Consider the following 23,428-nt stretch of genomic DNA (forward strand, 5'->3'; position numbering starts at 1 on the left):
GCCCAATTGTTTTCATGAATATTGAAGATGCTACAATGAATCAAATATACAAGTTTTCACAAACATCTGAGATATTTCAGGCGCATTAGTCTTGAACAAACTTATTTTGTACAAGTTTTGGTAAACATAAAAAAAATTCTGAGTCCTGAAGGAAGCTCAGTTCTTCCCATCAATAGGTTACTACATGAGGCATCTAAAACACACAAACCATCTATTGCAGGGGTGTGCAGCCCGGGGACTGCAGCAAATCATAGCAATAAAACTAAGCACAATAATTACAGAAAAAGACAGCTAAAAGGGTAACATGAGAAAAAGTTGAAATATTGATACCACTAATAATAATATGCTTTGTCACCTTTAACACAAAGTTTTGTCTTTAAACATACAGTCTTTTTTTTTTTTTACCATTTAATTTTTTTTTTTACAAAATGAAAAATATCACAACGGCACCAGTATCCCTTGATTTTTATGTATGCAGCCCTGTGCGCTAATGCTTCCAGTATATCGCAAATATTGAAATTTACTGATCTGGTACATTTAACTCGCAAACAACTGCTCCCACGAAAATGTTAAAAAAAATATTCCAACAAGAGAAGAAAAATATGACCTCATGGGAAAGCTACATTTAAAACATCTGTATGACTGCACAAGACTACAGGTGTTTACAGTATCAATATGTGGAGTAAAAACATGGAACGGATTCAGCAAGCCACTCTGTACGAGCTACTTTAAGGCGTATGGAAGTGGCAGAATGCTGAGAACAACAACAAAAATTAATATTCTGGTAGCAGGAAAAGGCCAACACGCCTTCTAAACGTGTTCTTATTAAAGAGGCTGATCTTCTGTGGGAAATCTACACCATCAGTTGGAGATTCACACCTGCTCAAAATTGCTTGGTGTACAAGACTCATTCATCAGAATTTACATGATGTTCTCTCTCTCCCTCTCACTAATTGTGCACAGGAAAACATGCTCATTGAATAAAATGGGATTACATTCAGTAAAAGGCGTGTGCATACCAGGAAGTAGGTGACATACACAAACATCATTGTTTCATTACATACCTGGAGCCTAACATTAGTTTAATGACTGTGTTTCAAGGGTAGGAGGGAGGAGACTTGACGACAGATCTGAGCCACCCGCCCACCGCAGCAGCCGTCCTGTCCTCCCTTGTCCCGCTCCAGACCGCCTGACGTCAGTGCTGTTTATTTCCTGTGTGTGATATCAGCGGCTGATAGCGCACAGAGGGCCCCGGCTATATCTGCAGACACAAACATGTTAGATATGATCCACAAAAAAACTGATGAGACGTGATATTTCACCAGCATTATCACCAGACACTTCATTAGGTACACATGCACCATCATCATAGTGATATCCAAACAATTGTGACTTTACAAAGATAGTATTAACAATCATTTGTCCCTTTCATGTTGTAATCAAATGATTAAGAACAGCTCTGCTCTATTAGTTGCAGTGTGCATTTTCATTCCACATTTGATCTATATTTCAAAGATATATACCGTAAGTATTTCTGAAGGGATATTGTGACTCTTTCACTTGTAACTGTACCAATAACAGAGATCATCAGGAGCGAAGCAACCGCGTTGCAAGTCATACAGTGCAGTATACAGTATATGGTACAGAATGCGCATTCGTGCGTAAAATGCGCGCGCACACGCTCTCCATAAAAGGAAAGCCGAACAAAAGCAACACGCACGTTTTCCAGCTTGGTGTACTTTTTGTAAAGAATCATCGCATCGTGTCGATGGTGACACGGTTGCTTCACTTTACGCATGCGTAAATGTTACTATTGGTATCAAATATTAACGTTAACATAAGCAAATCTCATCCGGATGAAACTGAACCTTGACATTATTCAAGTGGCAAATGTCTCTATGTAATGTAAATATCTATGCTGACGCTGTCATAATTGGTGCAGTATGATTGACGTTGTGGTGGTGGGGGTGGCTTTCTTTCCATTCATTGCGCAGGGGAGCAGCTATAAAAGGTCCAGCCAGGACGTGAGGGACTGTTCTTTCCTCTCTGACACTCCGAGGAGCCCCTACAAGCTGAGTGTGGACGCTCGCAGCCTCAAGAGCCATGGCACAGTCACGACCACGATCCTGTGCGCCAAGCTGTGCGTAATTGTCTATGCGCACATCTGTTGCTCACAAGCGAGAGGCTTCTCCGCTCCTGTTGCGCCATGGATAACGCCAGCCTAACACCGGGAGACTTGACGTCCACACCGAACGCGGGCTTACAGGTTTTCCCCGGAGTCCACCCTGTTGCTTCTGTGGCGCTAATGGCTCGGGCGCAGCCGTCCGAGTCCCCCCTCCACCTGGTGCCAGCCTTCTGGGACTCGCCGCTCAGCCATGGAATCAACGTGTTCGTGGGCCTGGTGCTGTGCTTCACCATGCTCGGGTTGGGCTGCACGGTGGACGTGAGCCAGCTGGGGGAGCACATCCGGCGGCCCATAGGTGTGCTGCTGGCTCTGGTGTGCCAGTTCGTCATCATGCCCCTGGTGGCATTCCTGCTAGCTCTGGCCTTCTCTCTGGATGACGTGGCCGCCATGGCGGTCCTTCTGTGCGGATGCTGTCCCGGGGGGAACTTGTCTAACATCATGTCTCTGCTGGTCCATGGAGAGATGAACCTCAGGTAGGGACACCTTGCTAACTTTATAGAAAAGCTGCTATATTTGCCTTTTTATATAATGTTGGTGGTCTTGTTTACTACTAATAATAATTTGACATTTAATTTACAAGCGTCTTTCTTTTTTAAATTTGTTTTTATTTTTTACAAGCGTCTTTCAAATGCTAAAAAAAAACAACAGAGAATACCAAATGGTCTGATTAGGCCAGACTAAAGAAATGCAGCCATCCATCTTTGATATTTGCTCGTCCTCATAGGGTGATGGATAAGCTGAAGCCTCACCCTGACTTCTGGTCGAGAGGCGGGGTATAACCGGGACTGGTTGGTAGTCAATCCGGCACATATTTTAAAATGACCATTCACACTCAGTGTGTGTATGTTCATTTTGTCTGTAGAGTACGTAGGAAAGTAAAAAATGAGCCGCAGGCTGCAAATGGCTCCCATGCCGTACTTTGGACACCCCTGATTTCAAGTGTCCCATTAACCTGGAGAAATCCCACGCAAGCCTGAGGACATGCAATGGCAGGCCATTCCAGGGGAAAAGTTTCTTGATGCAACGTGTGAGATGCCAGTTGAAGTAGAAGGAAAGGAAGAAGCGGACTAATGTGATTAGGGGACAGTGGATTCGGTTCTGCACATAATGCAGACAGCTGAGGCTTGTGGAAGGATTTGTGTGGAATACTAAAGCAGAGGAAGTTATTCATTTTTTGTCAAGGCACTAATTAGTTTGTTCTGATCATAGACAATTAAGCAAGCAAATATCGCCATCAACTAAACACATGCTGTCTCCACAGCATCATCATGACCATCTCTTCCACGCTGCTGGCATTGGTCCTGATGCCGTTGTGTCTATGGATCTACAGCCGCGCCTGGATCAACACACCTGTGGTCAGCCTCATGCCTTTCGGCGCCATCATTCTGACCCTGTGCAGCACGCTCATCCCCATCGGCCTCGGCGTGATGCTGAGGTACCGCTACACGCGTGTAGCCGACACGGTCTTGAAGGTAACATTTGCTGGTCTGATTTCACAGCTCTGTCGCGCCTGATAGTAATCTGATGCTATTGTCATGTAGCAATGTATACAACAAAGACAAGTACAATATCAACTGATGACCCTGGACAAAACACACTAAATACTGACTCAACATTGGTGCAAGACTGGAGTTTGTTTTCCAGAGAAAAGATGATATCAGCTTTGATTTGCATCAGTGACAGGCACAGCGTGTTCTTACTGTTCATTTGGCTGCAGAGTCTTGTTCTGGTGGTCAGTACCCAAAATCAAGTCTTACACAAGTAATTGGATGGGAACGGCAGCGTCCTCAAGGCCATTGAGGAAAGTTCTGGATTCTTTCAATGTTAATCTAAAATGATGGAACGACAAACTTCTCCCCGCACACAACACACAAGTGACTTGGTGTATTCGCATGCATGAACACGACAAAAATACATTTTAAAGTAGCTGTTGTCGTAATTTGTGTTGCATTATCCTCACTGGTGTTTTTTACCGTAGCTCCAATAAGGAATTATTATATTACTATTATGCTTAGTTATTTACAAAATAATAAACTAAATTTAAAAAATGTTGATTTTTCTATTGCATCTGAATGTTTTCTTGTGTTTGGGGAGCCCAGATTCAGAAGATAATGTATTGTAATGTAAATGTAAATGTAATTATCATAATGGAAAGACTGCCGAGTTGTCCAACTATACGTTTTAAATGACGTGAAATAGCATCTCCCCTTCTCAATGTATTGTAAGAACAAGCTGTACGTCTCGTTGGGCTCAACAGGCGTGCACTTAATTTTCTCATCTGAGCCAAAATATCGGACTTTTTCAGCCATCGTTGCCAGTAAAGCGATGATGTCATCCCCTATTCTGATCACAGCCACGAGGAGGATTATTTGCATGCTTGCAGGGAATTCATAGGATTATTTAGTGAAATGAGAGAGCCAATGTATTAGAAATCTCTTCCAGGATGATGAGACAATAACCAAAATGGTAAACATTTTGTTAAATGAATACCTCTCTAACAGTCAATCAAAACTTGGCAGATTTAGTTTTGCTCTTGTATTGAACCTGATGTTATAGAGTACAAATTTGATTAAAGGCAGCCATTAAAAAAAGTGTGCAATAGGAGAACCTCAAGATCAAATGAATGTACTCCAAGGCAACCGTGAACATTTCAGGGATACAGTATGTTCTCTAAGCGTCTAAGTCCAGTACATCCCCGCTTATTTGGGGATCTTTTCTCTGTTGTAAATTGTAAATAACTTAAAATTAAAAGTGGTTTGATGGCGTTATCTGCAGGGGAAAACAAGTGCTCTGCTAGAATCCAGCATAGGGCGCTGTCTCACAAGTCAATTGACTCAAGACCGCCCAGCAGGAAGATGCTTTGACAAGATGTGATGTTGTGTAACTGCACGTTTTGTAATTACAATACTGTATACTGTATGCTTGGAATTGTTTGTTAATGTGTAAAACTGAATTTTAAATGTGTTTATTAACTGTGAGAGGCGTGCTACAAGGTTTTGAGTATCAACATTAAAAAAAAAATGTTAAGGCGTTTTTAGGGCCTCCAGGAGGGGAGCTGGTTAGTGTTTGTGAGGACATGCCGCTATGAATGGGCGGTCCGCTCGGGAAATATTTCCCCACACAAACATTCCTTCTCCTCACGATTACAGCATTTAATTCACAATACGTCAATATCCGCATGATGATTCCACGTTGAACAGCAGATTATGTTTTTATTGGCCAATTCCGCGATTCCGTCAACGCAAAATTATAGGGCTCTATATATGTACACTTGGCACCAGCACACCCTGGGCCGCAGTTCGATAATGGACTTTGTGGTCATGTCGTCTGACTTGCGGTCATGTCGTGGACACACTGGTGAAGAGGGGCGTGGAGCTGTCAACCCATCACCACCTGCTGGTGAGTTGGCTCCGATAGGGGGGAAGCCAGGCATACCTGGAAGGCCCAAACACACTGCGAAAAAGAAGTCTATTGGGTCTTTATGGTCCATGAGACTGGTGGGAAGCGGTGCACGGTCAACACCGTGTATGGTGGGGATAGTGTGCTGCTGATCTCGAATCAAGGGGTTGTGAACCGATTGGAAGGAATTCTTTGAAGACCTCCTTAATCCAACCGACACATCTTCCAATGAGAAAGCAGTACGTGGGGTCTCTCAAGTGTGCTCCCCCCTCTCCAGACTAAGGTTGCCGATGTGGTCAAAAACTCCTTGGTGGCAAGGCCCCGGGGGTGGACAATATCCAACCAGAGTTCCTCAAGCCTCTGGATGCTTTGGGGCTGCCTTGGTTGACACGACTGTAATATCGCGTGGACATGGGGGGCAGTGCCTCTGGATTGGCAGACCAAAGTGGTGGTTCCCCTTTTTAAGAAAGGGGTTCCAACTGGACTCTCAACGGGCTGGGAATTCCTCGGGATCCTCCAGGAGGACCTGGACAAAGTAGCCGGGAGACGGAAGTCTGGGATTCTCTACTTTTAAAAGTCGCCCCGGCGACCTGACCCTGGATAAGCGGAGGAAGATGGATGCCATTTTTTAGGCTTTTAACGGGTGCATCCATTTTCACACTTTTTCGACATTCTCCAGGGGGGATTCTTGGAACATAACCCTCATCTACTGTACAAAAGATGATGAGCCATGCTTACTACCATTGCAGCTTTACAACAGGGCTGGCCAAATAGTTTTCAAGAGGGTTGGTTATTGCTGTGAAAGCCTTAAAATGTATGATTGTCACTTTATATTATTTAGTTGGCCATATGATGTAATTGATGGTCACCTGTGTCTCCCCAGGCGTCCCTCTGGTCCCTGCTCATTACCCTCCTCCTGCTCTTCATCCTAACGGCGGCCATGCTGGGCCCCGAGCTTCTCTCCACCATCCCGCTGTCCGTCTATGCGGTGGCCCTCCTGATGCCCATGTGTGGGTATGCGGCGGGCTATGGCCTTGCGGTGCTCTTCGACCTACCCCCCAACAGCCGCCGCTCCGTCTCCTTGGAGACGGGTTGCCAGAACGTGCAGCTGTGCACCGCCATCCTCAAGCTGGCCTTCCCGCCTCAGCTGATGGGTGGCATGTACATGTTCCCACTGCTCTACGCGCTCTTCCAGGCAGCTGAAGCGGGCGTCTTCATCCTGGTCTACAGGTTGTACCGCAAGAAGGTGCTGCACAAGGCGGACCCAGTGCGGGATGGCGAGGACACGGACATAACATACCAGAGATTTCAGGATGAGGACGTTGACTTTGACGGGTCTTACGGTGCCGTGACGGTGAGCGACCCCAACACCATCATGCTGGACCCGTGTCCTCCGGATCCTACACCTGTTTAAATGTGCAAAACAAAGAGGATGAGAGGGGCAGCCATGTTTGTGTGACATACATTTTAAAAACAAACAAGATGGGCTGATGCATGTTTATCATTGTTTTAAAAACCTGAAAAAATTCATCATGCGTCACATATCAAGTCTGTGAATGTAACAATCGGCCATTCTGTGTCGGAATGAACAAATAAATATACAATATGTGTATATTAAAACAAATGTATGGAGAAAATAAAAGATGTTATATAGGCATCATTGCCTTGCGTACACCTTCATTTTATCATGGCACTAAACTCAAACTAATAGAAATGCAGTTTTCTAAGAAATGTTCTAAGAGGACCACATCAGCAATAATTGTTAACAGCATTCAATTGTCATAAAAGCGTAAAAACAAGTTAACCATTATTAAGAGTAAAGAATGAAAAAAAAAGACAAGATTTTAGCTCAGGGGTCTCCAACAGGTCACCTGATTTTGAGTAGCTCAGCAAAAGGTTAATAGCTAGAAGATGCACTCCTGATCGAAATTTTAAGAAATATTGCCTAGAATTTACATTTTGCACTGCTGGACCATAAGGAGGCTCTAAATAGAGCTTCAAAATGCAAAAAGAAGAGAAGGGAGAGAAACAAAAAATCTGAGTGAGTATGATTGCAAACAACTGAAATAGCCTGCTCATCAGCTGATCAAAAGTTTAAGACCATAGCTCCAAAAAAAGGATGGTCCAAAGAAGTGATGTTATTCTTCTGGAAGAAGTCCTTTGTCAGGCGGGCACTGTGAACTGCAGCGTTGTATTGTCAAAAAAGCCAGTCATTACCACACAGACGAGGGCCTTCAGTCATGAGGGATGCCCGCTGCAACATCTCCACATAGCCTTCTGCCGTTTGACGCCCCTGCACAATCTGAAGTTCCATTGTTCCATTGAAGGACAAAGCACCCTAGATCATGATGGCGCCTCCTCCACTGTGCCGTGTGGAAAACATCTCAGGTGGGATCTCCTTGTCATGCCAGTAACCAAAGACACGAGAGTTAAAACAAGACTGCTGACTCTGCCGCCAATGAGTGTAGTACGCCATGGGGCAGAAAGTCCGCCATGATGGTGAGCAAGAGAGGTGGGGGCTAGGCGGACAATAGTGTACACTGCATTCACTAGCGCTGAGCTGAGTATAAAATAAAGTCACACGCTGTGCGTACACTTTGATGAAATGGATGAATGTTATTTACTGAATACAATGAATTTATAAGTACAGTATATACTTTATATAAATGTGTAAAAATCCATTATACTGCAGAAATATGACCTACATGTAGATGTCAATAAAAACCTGAGCAGCAGTATGAAAGAAATGTTTTCTTTCTTTATTTGACTTTTTCCTTTCCTTACAGTGTTACCAACCCTTAACAATCAACATACAAAATAATAATACCTGTATTATATTGATAATTAACTGGAAGTATTTTCACAATGCAACATTTATTTCAGTAATGTCATTGTTAATACATTTGATAGACTATAACCTAAATCATCATCATCACTGACTTGTCATGAATTAAACTAATCACTAATCAGAAACAAATTAGCTTAAAGTCCCACACAATATACACTATAAGCCTTGTCCAATGTCCTGTTTATTTACAACAACCAGTGTTATATATCTACAACATTTTTATCACACATACCGGTCTTTGTTTTTGGGGAACTTGAAAAATGAAAAGTCCGGTCTTTTGGACCGTCTGTTCGAGCATTTAACGGCGGAGTGTGTTCCGAGGACATGATTACAATGCAGTGTTTCTGGATTCTGCTCACCATCATGGCAGCCAAACCCGCGCAGGGCATACTACGGAAGTGGATGCCAAGTCGGCAGTCCTGTTTAAACTCTAGTGTCCTTGCCAGTAACATAAAAGTAAATTTCAAACGAGCAATTTAGTGACATTGAAGGAGACCTTTGAGGACGTTTTTTGTTCTTAAAAGCCTACTCTCGCAGATGCCGTCTGATGACTATTGGAATGCACTCGGCACCAGTAACAAGCTTCATTTGGGCTGAAGATCGCCCCGTGTTTTGACGAACAGCCAATTGTTTCCGCTAGCTCGGGGCTGGTGCCTTTTTAAGAGAGTCTACCGTTTGCCTTTTTTAAAATTCCGTAACCTTCAGGAAAAGAGGGTTAAGTTTAAAATGACTTACTGCATCCAAACTCAGCAGCAATGGCGCGCTGCAAGAGGCCTTGCTTATGCAGCTCAACAATTCGCGTTCTGAGAGAGAAAGCTTTTTTGCCTTTGCCATCAAGAGTTCATGACAGTGTGAATATCTGACAGAAAATGACAATGAATCCACATTTTTACCAAGGCTCATAAACATAAACCCGCCATGCTTTTTATGTCTATTGAGTCGGAGAAAACAAAGGACAAAGACCTACATTATCCGGACACACACAACTGCTCAGGAGAATCTTTGTAGTTTGGATTTGTGATGAACTTTCAGCTTTGGTGTCTACCAGCTAAAGACAGCGTCATCATCACTGGAAAGGTAAGTGTAACCTAGCGTTAGTATCTAGCAACAGGCAGTGGGTAACCAACCTAATGCTAGTTCACTGACCATTCTTAGATTTGCATTCGATTTTTGAATCATCATTCCCAAAGATTGAATGACCCTCAATTGAAGCCATGGGTGTTTGTCAGGAAAGATTGAGTTGTGTTAGAGCCCACTGCAACTGCATCGCTGGACTTGCGGAGAGCTGCTCCAATGTATGAAATGTGTTTCGTGTGTGGCAACATAACAGTGGAAGAGGAGGAAACATGTTTTCTGCCAGAAATCCACTTATATCATTTTTATGGATCTTTGGGAATGAGGTAAAATGCTATTTCCTTCCCATCTTGTTGCATCCTGCTGCACAAAAGGTGTCTACCATCGTTTAAAAGAGAAAAACACATACAAACTAATGAGTGTACCGCCTTCCAGCCTGCCAACATGGATTTCCGGGTTGTGTGACATCATCTCCAGGAGCTCTATGCGTTGGGTTTCTTGTGCTTGAGTAGTTGTTGGTGGAAAAGAACAGTCATCTGATAGGCTACCATTGTAGCGAGTGCAGCCACAGCTAACGTTAGCAGTGAAGGCTTAGCAGTTTAGTGAGACATAGCAAAGCTCTTTGCCAAACTAAACTCGAGAACACTCCGTGTATAAGCAAGTCTGTGACCGACAGGCTGACGAATGTTCTTCCCAATAGCGATGAAGTGCAGGCAGATAAACATAGACAAACAAGACGAGGGGTTAATAGAGGTGTTGCAAACTGTGTCATATGATCCTTCAAGCCACCATGCAGGACTACTGTGAAGACCAAAATCAGCAAGATGTACGACGGCGAAGGGAAAAACAAACTTTAGATATAGGTCGAGGATTCTCCCAACTAATTTAATTATTTTTTAATTGAAAGAAACAAAGAACTTGACAGACGACTTCCTATCTTTTGTGTTTTTTGCAATCAAGTGTAGAATTACTGTACTGGCGTACATGCTGGGAGTTTGTTAGCCTCTGTGCTACGTGCTAGCGCAACTGGCTCCGAAGTGGAAAGTCTCCACTCTTTGCAGTACATACGAGTTTATTTCCCAGTTGTTGTTTATGAGCACTGTTGCCAACTCTTCAGTACGAAAAGTACCTATTGGCTATCCTAGAAGTCGCTACAAATCGCTCAATGACATCACTGGCTAATTTGCATATCATTTGCATGATGTAAGAGATGCTGTAGGAAAAATGCATAAGCTCGTGGGAGAGACAAAAAAGTGAGTAAAAACACCATAATTATGTTTATTTTCTTTGTTACCTCCAACCAAAATCAGCAAGATGTACGACGGCGAAGGGAAAAACAAACTTTAGATTTTGGTCGAGGATTCTCCCAACTGCTTTGCTATAACTGGAGATTATATGGACCTGATCTGAAATACAACAGAATATAAATGGCTAGGACTGCATCTGTTCAATATGTTAAAAACAATAAATGACTTTATGAAGCCACTTATTTTGGTATATATCAATCTTTTGATCTGCCACAATAATCTAATGAATTTAAATGAAAATACCGCAAGGTGAAAGTTTTCTCAGCAATTATTAGGTGAGATTTAAAAAGATGAATTAGATAAATTCATTCCAGATCATTAGGTTAATTGGCGACTCTAAATTATCCATAGGTGTGAGTGTGAATGGTTGTTTGTCTATATGTGCCCTGCGATTGGCTGGCGACCAGTCCAGGGTGTACCCCGCCTGTCACCCAAAGTCAGCTGGGATAGGCTCCAGCATACCCCCGCGACCCTAATGAGGAGAAGCGGTATAGAAAATGGATGGATGAAATTACACATCATAATTAGTCTCTCAATATTTTTTATCTGTTGACGGTACTAATTATAACATTTGAAATAAATATTTCACTGGCTGTAAGTATTTAACATAATTAATAGTTTAGTACTTTAGTAGTAATAGTTTAGTCATTTGCATGATGTAAGAGATGCTGTAGGAAAAATGCATAAGCTCGTGGGAGAGACAAAAAAGTGAGTAAAAACACCATAATTATGTTTATTTCCTTTGTTACCTCCGCCAAGCGCAGGACGGAGGTTATATTTTTGTCCATGTTTATCTGTTTGTCCCTGTTCAAAATAACTTGAAAAGTTCTAAATGAATTTGGATGAAATTTCCTGGAATTGTCGGAAATGTCGATATGGAAGAACTGATTACATTTTGGGGGTGATCCGGATCACCGTCTGGCTCTAGGAATTTTTTAAAGGATTTTTAACATTGCGAGATAGGACCATTTTTGGAATTTGTGCATATAACTCCACAAAAAATAGTCAGAACACTTGGAAACAAAATACAGGACAGGTTTCCAACAGGTTCTACAAAATATCAAAGACTGATCCAAAAATATGTAGGATTATCATTTTGGTGTGAATGACAATATGGAGCAACTACGGCACTTGGCAGAGGTCTGCGCTCTCCAAGTGCTTCTCTAGTTTGTTAATGTAAATTAAAGTTGGCCATCATGTCATCAAAATAATATAATTTTTCACATTTTATCTCGACCAGCGCCTCTCAAAGTCTAGACAACATAATAATTACATCCAGACTCACCTCCAGCCTCCACCTTTTATCTTGCAGTTAGGACTACTTCATTTATCACTGACAGGGAAGTGACCGAGTCCGAATGAGGCTTGAGTGTAATGAGTAGTAATTTAATAAAGATTAAGAAACATTTACGTTTTAAATGCCTCTGGGTAAAACAGGGCAAAATCCACCGCAGCGGCATCGCGCCTTGCGCACGCGTGATTCATGGATGTGTAGAGCTCCACTATGATCTCAGTGTGCCGCGGAAGTAAATTGTGCACTGACGGCTTGTGACTGCTATCAAACTGTAGAATACGTGTCCCCACATACCAGAAAACTCTCCAACAACACCAGAAAAAGTCCCTTTTGAGAAAATATTTCGCCAAGAGGGTTTGGAATTGGCAGCAATGTTCATGAGTTAGATCAATATTTTGCCACACTCCTATTTCTTTGGATCACTGGGGCAAAAAAGGACACTTTGCTACCCTTGTTTCACAAAGGTAAGTAAGTACCTTGCAATAGGAGAAATGCCCGCTACAGTGTTTGGGTGCGCCAGTCTCATTTACCCATGTACAGTAGAATGTTGCTTCGCTTTAGTTTCCCCTTTTGTGTCTTATCGGCTGTCGGATTAAAAAACAGACTGATGCCGATATGTGTCAAAATGCAGAATATCGGCGCCGATTATCGGTCGATCAGGAATACATACAGTACAAAAAATTGGGCTTTACTTACTGCCAACTTGGCACGCTTTTCCACGGTTAAACGTCTTCTGAGTTTTTTACTTTTTGTCTACATCTAGCATCAGTGCTTGTGTTTTTCCTGGTCTGGCTCAAAGAAAGCTAGTCGGGATGGCTGATGGTAGAATCTCCCTCCGGTAATACACATTCAGTCGCAAACTTTCCTTTATCTGAGGTACAGTATCAAAACAACTGGCCTCGAAATGTGCCGAAATACAGCACCGAAGAATCTGACGCAAGACATTTTTTTCAACAAATCTTTTGAGTGATCCTAGGAGCTATGTTGTCTGGGGCTATATGCCCCTGGTAGGGTCTCCCAAGGCAAACAGGTCCTGGGTGACGGGCCAGACCAAGAGTGATTCAGAAGACCCGTATGAATAAACACACAAGGAGAGACCGCACCTCGCCCAGAAGTGGGATACCGGGGCCTCACCCTGGAGCCAGGCCTGGGGGAGGGGCTCACAGGCGAGCGTCTGGTGGTCGGGTTTTCACTCGTGGGACCCGGCCGGGGTCAGCCCGAAGAAGCCACACGGGATCTCCCCCCCGTAGACCCACCACCTGCGGGGGCAAGCATAAGGGTCCGGTGCATTGCGTTTTGGGCGGCGGTCGAGGGCGGGCGCCTAGGCGACCTGGTCTTCGGCGGCCAAATCTGGTTCTTGGGACATGGAACGTCACTTCTCTGGCGGGGAAGGAGCCCGAACTTGTGAGAGAGGTTGAGACATTCCGACTAGATATAGTCGGACTCACCTCGACCCACAGTTTGGGTTCTGGATCCAAACTCCTTGAGAGGGGCTGGACCTTGTTCTACTCTGGAGTTGCTGCAGGGGAGAGGCGGCGAGCTGGTGTGGGCTTATTAATAGCCCCCCGGCTCGGTGCCTCTGTGTTGGAGTCATCCCCGGTGAACGAGAGGGTCATTTCCCTACGCCTTCGGGTTGGGGAAAGGGTCCTGACTGTCGTTTGTGCGTACGCGCCAAACGGCAGTTCAGAGTACCCAGCCTTCCTGGAGTCCATCAGAGGGGTGCTGGAGAGCACCCCAACTGGTGACTCTGTCGTTTTACTGGGAGACTTCAACGCCCATGTGGGCAATGACAGTGTGACCTGGAGGGGCGTGATTGGGAGGAACGGCCTCCCCGATCTGAACCCGTGCGATGTGATGTTGTTGGACTTCTGTGCGAACCACAGTTTGTCCATCACAAACACCATGTTCCAGCATAAGGATGTCCATAAGTGCACATGGCACCAGGACACCCTAGGCCGCAGGTCTATGATCGACTTTGTAGTCGTATCATCAGACCTGCCTCCGCATGTTTTGGACACACGGGTAAAGAGAGGGGCTGAGCTGTCAACTGATCACCACCTGGTGATGAGTTGGATTAGATGGCGGGGGAGGATGCCGGACAGACCCGGGAGACCCAAACGTGTAGTGAGGGTGTGCTGGGAACGTTTGGCAGAGTCTCCTGTTCGTCGAGTCTTCAGCTCTCACCTACGGCAGAGCTTCTCCTGCATCCCGGGGAAGGACGAGGATATCGAGTCCGAATGGGCTTTATTCCGTGCCTCCATTGCTGAGGCAGCCGATCGGAGCTGCGGCCGCAAGGTGGTCGGTGCCAGTCGTGGCGGCAAGCCCCGAACCCGATGGTGGACACCAGAGGTCAGGGCTGCCGTCAAGCTGAAGGAGGAGTCCTATCGAGCATGGATGGCTTGTGGGACTCCTGAAGCAGCTGACGGGTACCGGCAGGCCAAGCGGCACGCGGCTTCGGCGGTGGTCGAGGCAAAAACTCGGGTGTGGGAAGAGTTCGGTGAGGCCATGGAACACGACTTTCGGTCGGCCTCGAAGAGGTTCTGGCAAACCGTCCGGCACCTCAGAAAGGGGAAGCAGTGCCCGGTCCACACTGTTTACAGTGGGGACGGGAGCCTGCTGACCTCGACTGAGGATATAGTTGGGCGGTGGAAGGAATACTTTGAGGCCCTTCTCAATCCCACTGACATACCTTCCATAGAGGAAGCAGAGACTGAGAATACGAACGCAGACAGTTCCATCACCGTGGCTGAGGTATCTGGGGTAGTCAAAATGCTCCCCAGTGGCAAAGCTCCGGGGGTGGACGAGTTTCGCCATGAATTCCTCAAGGCTCTGGATGTTGCGGGTCTGTCTTGGCTGACACGTCTCTTCAACATTGCGTGGAAGTCGGGAACAGTACCTCTGGATTGGCAGACTGGGGTGGTGGTCCCCCTTTTCAAGAAGGGTGACCGGAGGGTGTGTTCCAACTATAGGGGGATCACACTCCTCAGCCTCCCTGGGAAAGTCTATTCCAGGGTGCTGGAGAGAAGGGTACGACCGTTAATCGAACCTCGGCTACAGGAGGTGCAATGTGGTTTTCGTCCTGGTCGCGGAACACTGGACCAGCTCTACACCCTTGCAAGGGTCCTGGAGGGTACTTGGGAGTTTGCCCAACCGGTCTACATGTGCTTTGTGGACCTGGAAAAGGCATTCGACCGTGTCCCTCGCGGTGTCCTGTGGGGGGTGCTCCGGGAGTATGGGATTGGTGGCGCGCTACTACGTGCCATTCAGTCCTTGTACAACCGGAGCAGGAGCCTGGTTCGCATTGCCAGTAGTAAGTCAAGCCTGTTTCCGGTGAACGTTGGCCTCCGCCAAGGCTGCCCTTTGTCACCGATTCTGTTCATAATTTTCATGGACAGAATTTCTAGGCGCAGCCAAGGTGTCGAGGGAGTCCAGTTCGGGGGCACTAGGATCTCATCTCTGCTATTTGCAGACGATGTGGTCCTGATGGCCTCATCGGGCTGTGACCTGCAGCGTTTACTGGGACGGTTTGCATCTGAGTGTGAAGCTTCTGGGATGAGACTCAGCACCTCCAAATCCGAGGCCATGGTTCTCAGTCGGAAAAGGGTGGATTGCTCCCTGCGGGTTGGGAATGAGGTCCTGCCCCAGGTGGAGGAGTTCAAGTATCTCGGGGTCTTGTTCACGAGTGAGGGAAGGTTGGAGCGTGAGGTCGATAGGCGGATCGGCGCAGCATCTGCAGTAATGCGGTCGCTGTGCCGGACCGTCGTGGCGAAGAGAGAGCTGAGCCGGAAGGCAAAGCTCTCAATTTACCGTTCGATCTATGTTCCCACCCTCACCTATGGTCATGAGCTTTGGGTCATGACCGAAAGAACAAGATCGCAGATACAAGCGGCTGAAATGAGTTTTCTTCGTGGGGTAGCGGGACTCACCCTAAGAGACAGGGTGAGGAGCTCGGTTATCCGGGAGAAGCTCAGAGTAGAGCCGCTGCTCCTTCACATCGAGAGGAGCCAGCTGAGGTGGCTCGGGCATCTAGTCCGGATGCCTCCAGGACGCCTCACTGGTGAGGTGTTTCGGGCATGCCCAGCCGGGAGAAGGCCCCGGGGAAGACCTAGGACATGCTGGAGGGATTATGTCTCACAGCTGGCCTGGGAACGCCTTGGTGTCCTCCCGGTGGAGCTGGAGGAGGAAGTCTGGGCTTCCCTACTGAGACTGCTGCCCCCGCGACCCGGACCCGTATGAGCGGAGGAAAATGGAATGGAAATCTTTTGACGTCTTTTCAAAGTGTGAACAGGCTTACTCCGTCTCCTCGTGTGCTCGAGCAAAAGTCTTCCACACAACGAGCGGGCATAATGTAAAAAATTTATCTAACAAACAATATAAATTCAACCAAAACTGCAACACAACAATACAGAAATCAATATATTCCATGGGCATTTCCGACAAAAGGTGGTTTCAGTGACAAAAAGTGTAAAAAATTGAAAATATTTCCACATTTGAGCACACCTCTGACACAGGAAATATGCCTTTCAATGTTATTTTTCCATAAAGAAAATAACAAAATGAACATATAATATATAATTAAAGAAACTCCTGAATTTCAATCTCTCCACAAACTGTCTTAAATTGTTACAGTCATACCTCTCATCTCGCTTTCAGCTGGTTAAAAATCATAACCATAATTCCAATGTCTTAGGGTTATCAACTGGTGTCCCGCAAGGCTCAGTACTAGGCCCACTTCTATTCAGCATGTATGTTAATGATCTCCCTTTTGTGTGTGAATCATGTGACATCTTAATGTACGCTGATGACACAGTAATCCTAGGTCATGGGAAGACGGCAGGGGAGGTTGAGACTAAGCTAACTGATGCAATGGTGAGAATTACATCCTTGCTAAATCAATGTTGTTTGCAGTTAAATGTTACAAAAACGGTCTGAATGTTTTTTTCAAGGATGAACAATTCAAACATGAATCCGGTCATTTCTGTCTCTGGTGAGAGGCTACAGGTTGTTACAGAATTTAAATCTAGGACTACATATTGACTCGAATCTCAGCTTCAAAAATCACATAAAGAAAGTCTGCAATAAGGTAAAGTTTAGTATGTCAAATTTTAGATTTATCAGAAACTATCAATTGAAGCAGCCAAGATATACTTCTTCTCAATGATTATCTCTCACATCACATACTGTCTAATAAGTTGGTCTAATGCACACTCCACTGTAATGAAACTATTAGAATCATTATATAAACAAGCACTTAAAACACTGTATAAAAAACCTTTCAGATACCACCATTGCCATATTTTGAAGAAGTATAAATTGCTGAGCTGGGAAAATCTCATCAAATACAAAAACATTTGCTTAGTATATAAGATCTTGCACGGTTTGGCTCCTCCTCCACTATCCGGTTTCTTAACATTTTGGTCCTCTGCTACCAGGGCCACCAGAGGTGCCACCAAAAAAGACTGCACAATCCCAATCAGGAAAACCACATTTAGCCAGGCTGTATTCTCATTTAGAGCATCCCATCAATGGAATACAGTACCACAATCAGTCAGAGAATCTTTATCATATCACTCTTTTAAACTCAATGCTAAGAACTGGCTTGTTGAAATCGCAAAGATGTGTGCACTAGCAGTATCACTGGTACTATCCATTATTCTACCTGTGTCAGGTAGAGAACAAATTAAATGTAAATGGTAAGGTAGCCAATATGGCTGGCTTGGCGATGTTTATATTATAATTTTCATTTTGGTTTTTATTAATTTTATTATATAACTTGGTACTGTGGTCATATGTAATGCCGACTGTATTTCTGTTCATGTCTGTTGTGTATGGTTTCTTTTTTGTTGTTTTGTTTTGTTGGGTCCCTTCACTATCTGGCAAAAGGGACTGCCGATGAAAATTAGCCTTTCAGCTAACTTGGGTACATTTACTTTCTGCAAATAAATGTTGATTAATGTACACTGTCCCTTTTTAAAAATAAAGAATAAAAAAAAACATGTCTTTTGGTGTCATGAGCACTTTAAATTTCCTTATACATTGGATACCAAACTGAACGGGAAAGTTTGACAAACTTGATAAACCAGTACCTGAAGTATAACAAAATCATGCAACCAGAAATACTTGGGTGAATCCCCAGCACTCTTTCATACAGACAGACACACGGTGACAGGTTTTCACCAATGCATAATGTCATTCATTTGCGATCTGTGACATTTCTCCTGCTATTGTAACAAATTTTCGTTGGTGTGTTCATTTTAGGCGCAATACAATCGTCTATGACAGATTGAATACATTAAAACCTTTATACAGACCCCACAGTTGTCGCATACAGATCGAAAATTGGTATGTGAGGAAAACGTTGTTTAGAGTGGCTAAGCACCCCAAAACGCACCTCGTTCACCCACCCGTGTTCATGTGACAACACACCTGTCTTTAATGAATCTTAATGGCGTCCATGGAGATAAAGGACATTTAAATGACTTCATCTGTCCAGCTGTGTAGGTTGAACAAACAAAATGGCAACGTACGGCGACGAGCCAGTCGATAGCTATTTCTATTCATCTTACAACCCTTATTACGCGAGCAGGTACCGGCCCAAAGACGCATCGTGGAAGTACAAAAGTTACCTGTCTCACTATGGCGACTCATCGGAAGCCTTCAACAACCAGCAGCGCGCTCAGCTCAAGTCCATCCTGTCGCAGATCAACCCCAAGCTCACGCCTAGGCTCCGCAAGGCCAATACCAAGGACGTGGCAGTGCAGGTGAACCCCAAGAGGGACGCCTCGGTGCAGTGCTCGATCGGGCCGCGCACTCTCGTCGCCTTGAAGCGAGACGTCCGGCGCAAGAAGGCATCAGAGGGGTCCTCGACCACTGACGAGAGTGGTAGCCCCAAGGCGGCGGTTCGATACCCGCGGACCTTGGCGCTGTACTCCCCCATAGCCTACCGGAACATCACGTACTTCCTGGCGGAGGACAAGGACTCTCCGTCCGGGGAGGCTCTGGTTAAGCGGGCAGAGGAGGTCGAAGAAGCTGTCAGGGTGGACGCCCGGAAGGACGAGGCCGAGCAGGTAGAGTTCAAACGGAACAGCGAGGAGGCACGGCCCGCCGAAGAGGGGTCAAAGGGCAAAGTCATGGAGGAGGGGTCAAAGGGCAAAGCACGCGTACGGTTCCAGGTAAGTATCTCTAGAGCTGCCTTTTTTTTTTTTTTTGAGGTTCTGTAATTTTATAATTGAGTTATTTTGGAAACGTTAAAGAACAAAAGATCAACTTACTAATTTTGCTGTTAAAAGCAGTATTTTTATTTTTAATCTGATTTTGTCAACTTTGGACTACAGTTAAACAATTTAGAGGGGCATTTGAAGTAAAGTTTCCACATTTGGGAAACTTAATGGACTAAAGCTTAAAGCATTTTAACTTCAGTGAAACTCTGGTCCGCACATAGTGACCCAACTCATTTTCCATCAGTTTCTGGAGCAGAAGTACGGCTATTATCACTGCAGAGAATGCAATCTGAGGTGGGAGAGTGCCTACGTGTGGTGCGTTCAGGGCACCAACAAGGCGAGTACATTTTTTTTTAATATATACATTTTTAAACTGCATAAATACAGGGGTGTCAGACTCGTGCCATGGAAGGCTGAGACGCTGCAGGTTTTCTTTCCAGCCTGTCACTAAAGCAGGTGATTTTAATGATCAACACTTTCACTTTGAGGGAAGGAGCTCATCAATTACCTAAATCACCTTCTGGAGAAACTGGTCGGAGAGAAAACCTGCAGTGTCTCGGCCCTCCATGGCACGAGTTTGACACGTGGCCTTAAAACACTGACTTTGCCCTGCAGGTTTACTTCAAACAGTATTGCAGGAAATGCCAAAAGGAGTTCAATCCGTACCGGGTGGAGGACATCACCTGTCACGTGAGCCACCCTATTTATGTTCTAGAATGCCGTGACCTGTCTTGACTAATCAGTTCTGTCTCGTCTAGACCTGCAACAAAGCCCGCTGCTGCTGCTCTGTGACGCAGCGCCACGTGGACCCCAAACGGCCGCACCGCCAGGACTTGTGTGGCCGTTGCAAAGGCAAGCGACTCTCCTGCGACAGCACATTCAGCTTCAAGTACATCATATGAGCCATACTTGAACTTTGGGGCCAAACCGCAACACTCGGCAAATTTATATTGTTTCAGTGCTTTTGTTTCACGTTTTGTTGCAGACACTGATGGCATCACCAGTAATAAAATGGCTACTTTGCACTCCTTGGAGGCATAAGTCCATTACTTTCAGCTGGGTGGTTAGAAATGTGCCGTGGTAGACGACCTATCCCACTATGCACGGATGCAATCTGTGCCATTCAACAGCTCAATTGAAACTTATGTCTTAAAAAATGTTAATCAAAATGTAAATTGATACCAATTTGTCACGTTATTTTTGGAAAACTCCCGAGAGGGGATGCTGCTCCGCTTACATGTTGTAATTAATCTTAATAAACCACTGTTCAACTGTGCTGGCAGCACTTGTTTAGCCCTAGACCATGCTGTGGTCAAACTTGTGCCATGACACTGCAGGTTTTCTTTCTAGCTCGTCACTAAAGCAGGTGATTTTAATCAGCGCCTCCAATTTGAGGCAAGGAGCTCATAAATAAATCTCGTGCTGGAGAGAGAACCTGCAGTGTCTCGGCCCTCCATTGACGCGTGGGTCTATGCCGTCAAGCATGCTTGACTGTATGCAAGACAATTATCTTGCAACTCCCAAGAAAGTGATCATTTTGGATTTACCATTTATAAATTCAAAATTTGCTTGTAATACAAAAACTTGGACAAAATCCCTATCTTCTTGACATCTAATATGCTAATTCTGTTGACTGCAACACAAAGCAGTTTAAGTGCATGCTAAACTTTTTTTTTTCCCAAAATTTTTTGGGAGGAAATTCCCAAATTTGAAAGACACTCAAACAGCTGTACTGAAAATTAAATGTAGTTCAACTGTAGATTTTTTTTTTGTGCTCTTCCTATGTGAGGTTGGTGTGTTCCTTTTGGGTACGTTGCCATCTTTGAATAATTAAGATTTCTACAGCCCCTACAGTCAATGCTATGATTTGAATTTTATTCATCCATAGAGAAGGCTGGTATGTGAATGAACCAAAAAAGTGTAATCACCCCTAAATTAAACATCTACAAGGGGAAAAGAATATTTAAATAAACGGCATTCAGAATGTACCAGACAAGCAGGTGAGTGAGGACAATGACTGCTGCAATGGTGTTTTTTTTTTTTGGGGGGGGGGGGGGGGGGGGGGGGGTAAAAGGACACAGTTGGTGGAGCAAGAGTCTCCCCTTCTTTGGATTCCAAGGAGAACACAGTGGAGAGAAAAAAATGCATGTGGTTGGATATAGATGCTACAGTAGGATGACATCAAAAAGGCAGCTAGTCCCAACTGAGACCCTCATAACAAAGGGTAGGGGCTATAATCTTGTTTTGACTCATCACGAGTTTTAAACATGGCGTCCTACACAAAGGAGGAAGGGGAGAATAATACAATTTACACTTTCTAAAATATATACAGATTAAAATAAGTTATAAGCAATGTGTGTGTATATATATATATATATATATATGCACATGTCTGTGTGAGAGCATCACACAGCCTCTAAAGGCAGCTGCTTATTTGGTTAAAGGGGCCAGTTAGCCATTCAGGACGCATTAAAGAGGTAAAGTGAGAGGGACAGTGGTGTCAAAGCAGATATATATATTTGTCTCTTTTTACACTTCCCTGAGGACCGGGGGCGCCTCTCACAGGGTCACACGTTAAATATCCTCTAACATTTACAACTGAGGAGGTTAAGCTCTAAGAATAAAAAATACATTTCTCCCAAAAAATATTCTCGCATTGCTTTTTGTCTGTCAAGCATGCTTTTTTTTTTTTTTTGCTTACAAAGGCGCACGGTAGCTCTACCAAAGTGGTCCTTCCAGTCACATTCGGCAAAAAAATCAAAAATATCATCCCGCCCGCTGCGTCCTCTCTAATACACGACTTATTGCAAAAGAATGTTGCATGAGGTTTAGTGTGAGGAAAGATATTAGCTTGAAGCATCCATACATCAAAGTCAGCAAGAGTTCACACACATCCTTTAGCCCTTTGTCGGTGGAGTCTCTTGTCGTCCTGCCATTTTTATGTTTCTTTTTTTAAATTTTTTTATTTTTGTCACATTCCAGTGCTGATCACGGTGTCTCGTGGCTGGCCAGCCTGGGCCTGACTCAGTGCCTCTCGGATCTGCAGATTGAGCTCCATGAGGCGGCCGCTGGCCTGGGACAGATCCCTGCTGGGGCCCACCACTGCCAGGCAGCCCGTCTGGCCCAGTGTCTGGTGGCGGAAATAGATGTGCAGGAGCGTCTGGACCGCGTTGTCACCCTCATTGCCGAAGATGTCGTTGGGCCACAGGGACCTGAGGGTCAAGAAGCAGAGTTTTTTTTTTTTTTTTTTTTTTAAATGCTAGTTTACAGGATCTCCCAAAAGTGTGTACAGTCTGCACATTTGAAGCATTTTATTATAATTTCCAAGGGACAATAGAAAGTAAGGTTGGATATACTTTACAGTAGTCAGCGTACAGTTTGTAGTATAGCAGTACACAACATAAGTGAGTAAATCTCACTGTGAACATGCAAATTATGTCCAAAGTGTGAATGTTTTGCCTGAATCCTTTTGGGCATGGAATTCACATGGAATCCTCTTCCACATAACATCACTGGTGGAAGTTTGACACCTTGCGCTCCTCCACTGTCTTCCTTTCACCTGAGGATGCTCAGGTGCTCAATTGCGTTCAGGTTTGGAAGAGACATACTTGGCCACTCCATCACCTTCATTTTCAGCTTCCTCAGCAAGGCATTTGTCATCTTGGAGGTATGTTTGCGCTCCTGCTATGTGGCCTAGTTTTCCAAGCGAGCGGATCATGCTGTGCTTTACAATGTCATAGTACATGTTGGAACTCATCTTTCTATTCAAAGAACTGCAGCTCTCTCGTGCCAACAGCATTCATGCATCTTGCTACTCACGTGTTGCACCTATTTAGAGAATAATGACTGTGTTGACTCATTTTGAGTGGATAGTAAATCTATACTGCTATACAAGCTGTACACTTACTACTCTAAAGCAGTGGTTCCCAAACATTTTACAGGGCGTATGCCTTCAGACATTTGACCTGAAGCCATGTACCCCTGACTCCTGCACAATTAAACACACATCTTTTGATATTAATTAACTTGAAATATTGAACACAATTAACTGGTATTTATTTTATAGTATTTTGCGTGGTCACATTTTGGAAAACATTTCAC

At 44.6% G+C, this 23,428-nt stretch overlaps 3 protein-coding genes and 1 long non-coding RNA gene across 13 annotated transcripts in view; 2 read left to right on the top strand and 2 right to left on the bottom strand.

Moving 5' to 3' along the window:
• Positions 1–1,068: 1,068 nt before the first annotated feature.
• Positions 1,069–19,724, bottom strand: LOC129188379 (uncharacterized). Its single transcript, XR_008572613.1, has 3 exons — positions 18,734–19,724; positions 6,454–6,990; positions 1,069–1,261 (listed from the first exon to the last, which is right to left on the bottom strand). It is a non-coding gene; the product is annotated as an uncharacterized LOC129188379 (long non-coding RNA).
• Positions 2,071–7,228, top strand: slc10a4 (solute carrier family 10 member 4). Its single transcript, XM_054788783.1, has 3 exons — positions 2,071–2,658; positions 3,447–3,657; positions 6,468–7,228. The coding sequence occupies exons 1-3, from the start codon at positions 2,207–2,209 to the stop codon at positions 6,996–6,998; spliced, it is 1,194 nt and encodes a 397-aa protein (XP_054644758.1). The 5' UTR covers positions 2,071–2,206; the 3' UTR covers positions 6,999–7,228.
• On the top strand, positions 18,320–20,583 carry zar1 (zygote arrest 1). Its single transcript, XM_054788785.1, has 4 exons — positions 18,320–19,279; positions 19,572–19,664; positions 19,943–20,017; positions 20,086–20,583. Exons 1-4 carry the CDS (start codon positions 18,623–18,625, stop codon positions 20,227–20,229), a joined length of 969 nt encoding a protein of 322 aa, XP_054644760.1. The 5' UTR covers positions 18,320–18,622; the 3' UTR covers positions 20,230–20,583.
• A 1,244-nt stretch (positions 20,584–21,827) lies between these two features.
• Positions 21,828–23,428, bottom strand: part of fryl (furry homolog, like) — a 108,322-nt gene continuing 106,721 nt past the window's right edge. For all 10 annotated transcript variants that reach the window (XM_054788773.1, XM_054788772.1, XM_054788774.1 and 7 more), the window contains one exon: positions 21,828–22,539. In XM_054788773.1, the coding sequence (XP_054644748.1) occupies positions 22,299–22,539 (241 nt within the window). In that variant the 3' untranslated portion in view covers positions 21,828–22,298. The remainder of the gene's footprint in view (positions 22,540–23,428) is intronic.

This window comes from Dunckerocampus dactyliophorus, chromosome 10 (genome assembly GCF_027744805.1).
Source record: "Dunckerocampus dactyliophorus isolate RoL2022-P2 chromosome 10, RoL_Ddac_1.1, whole genome shotgun sequence".
NCBI classification, from domain to species: domain Eukaryota; kingdom Metazoa; phylum Chordata; class Actinopteri; order Syngnathiformes; family Syngnathidae; genus Dunckerocampus; species Dunckerocampus dactyliophorus.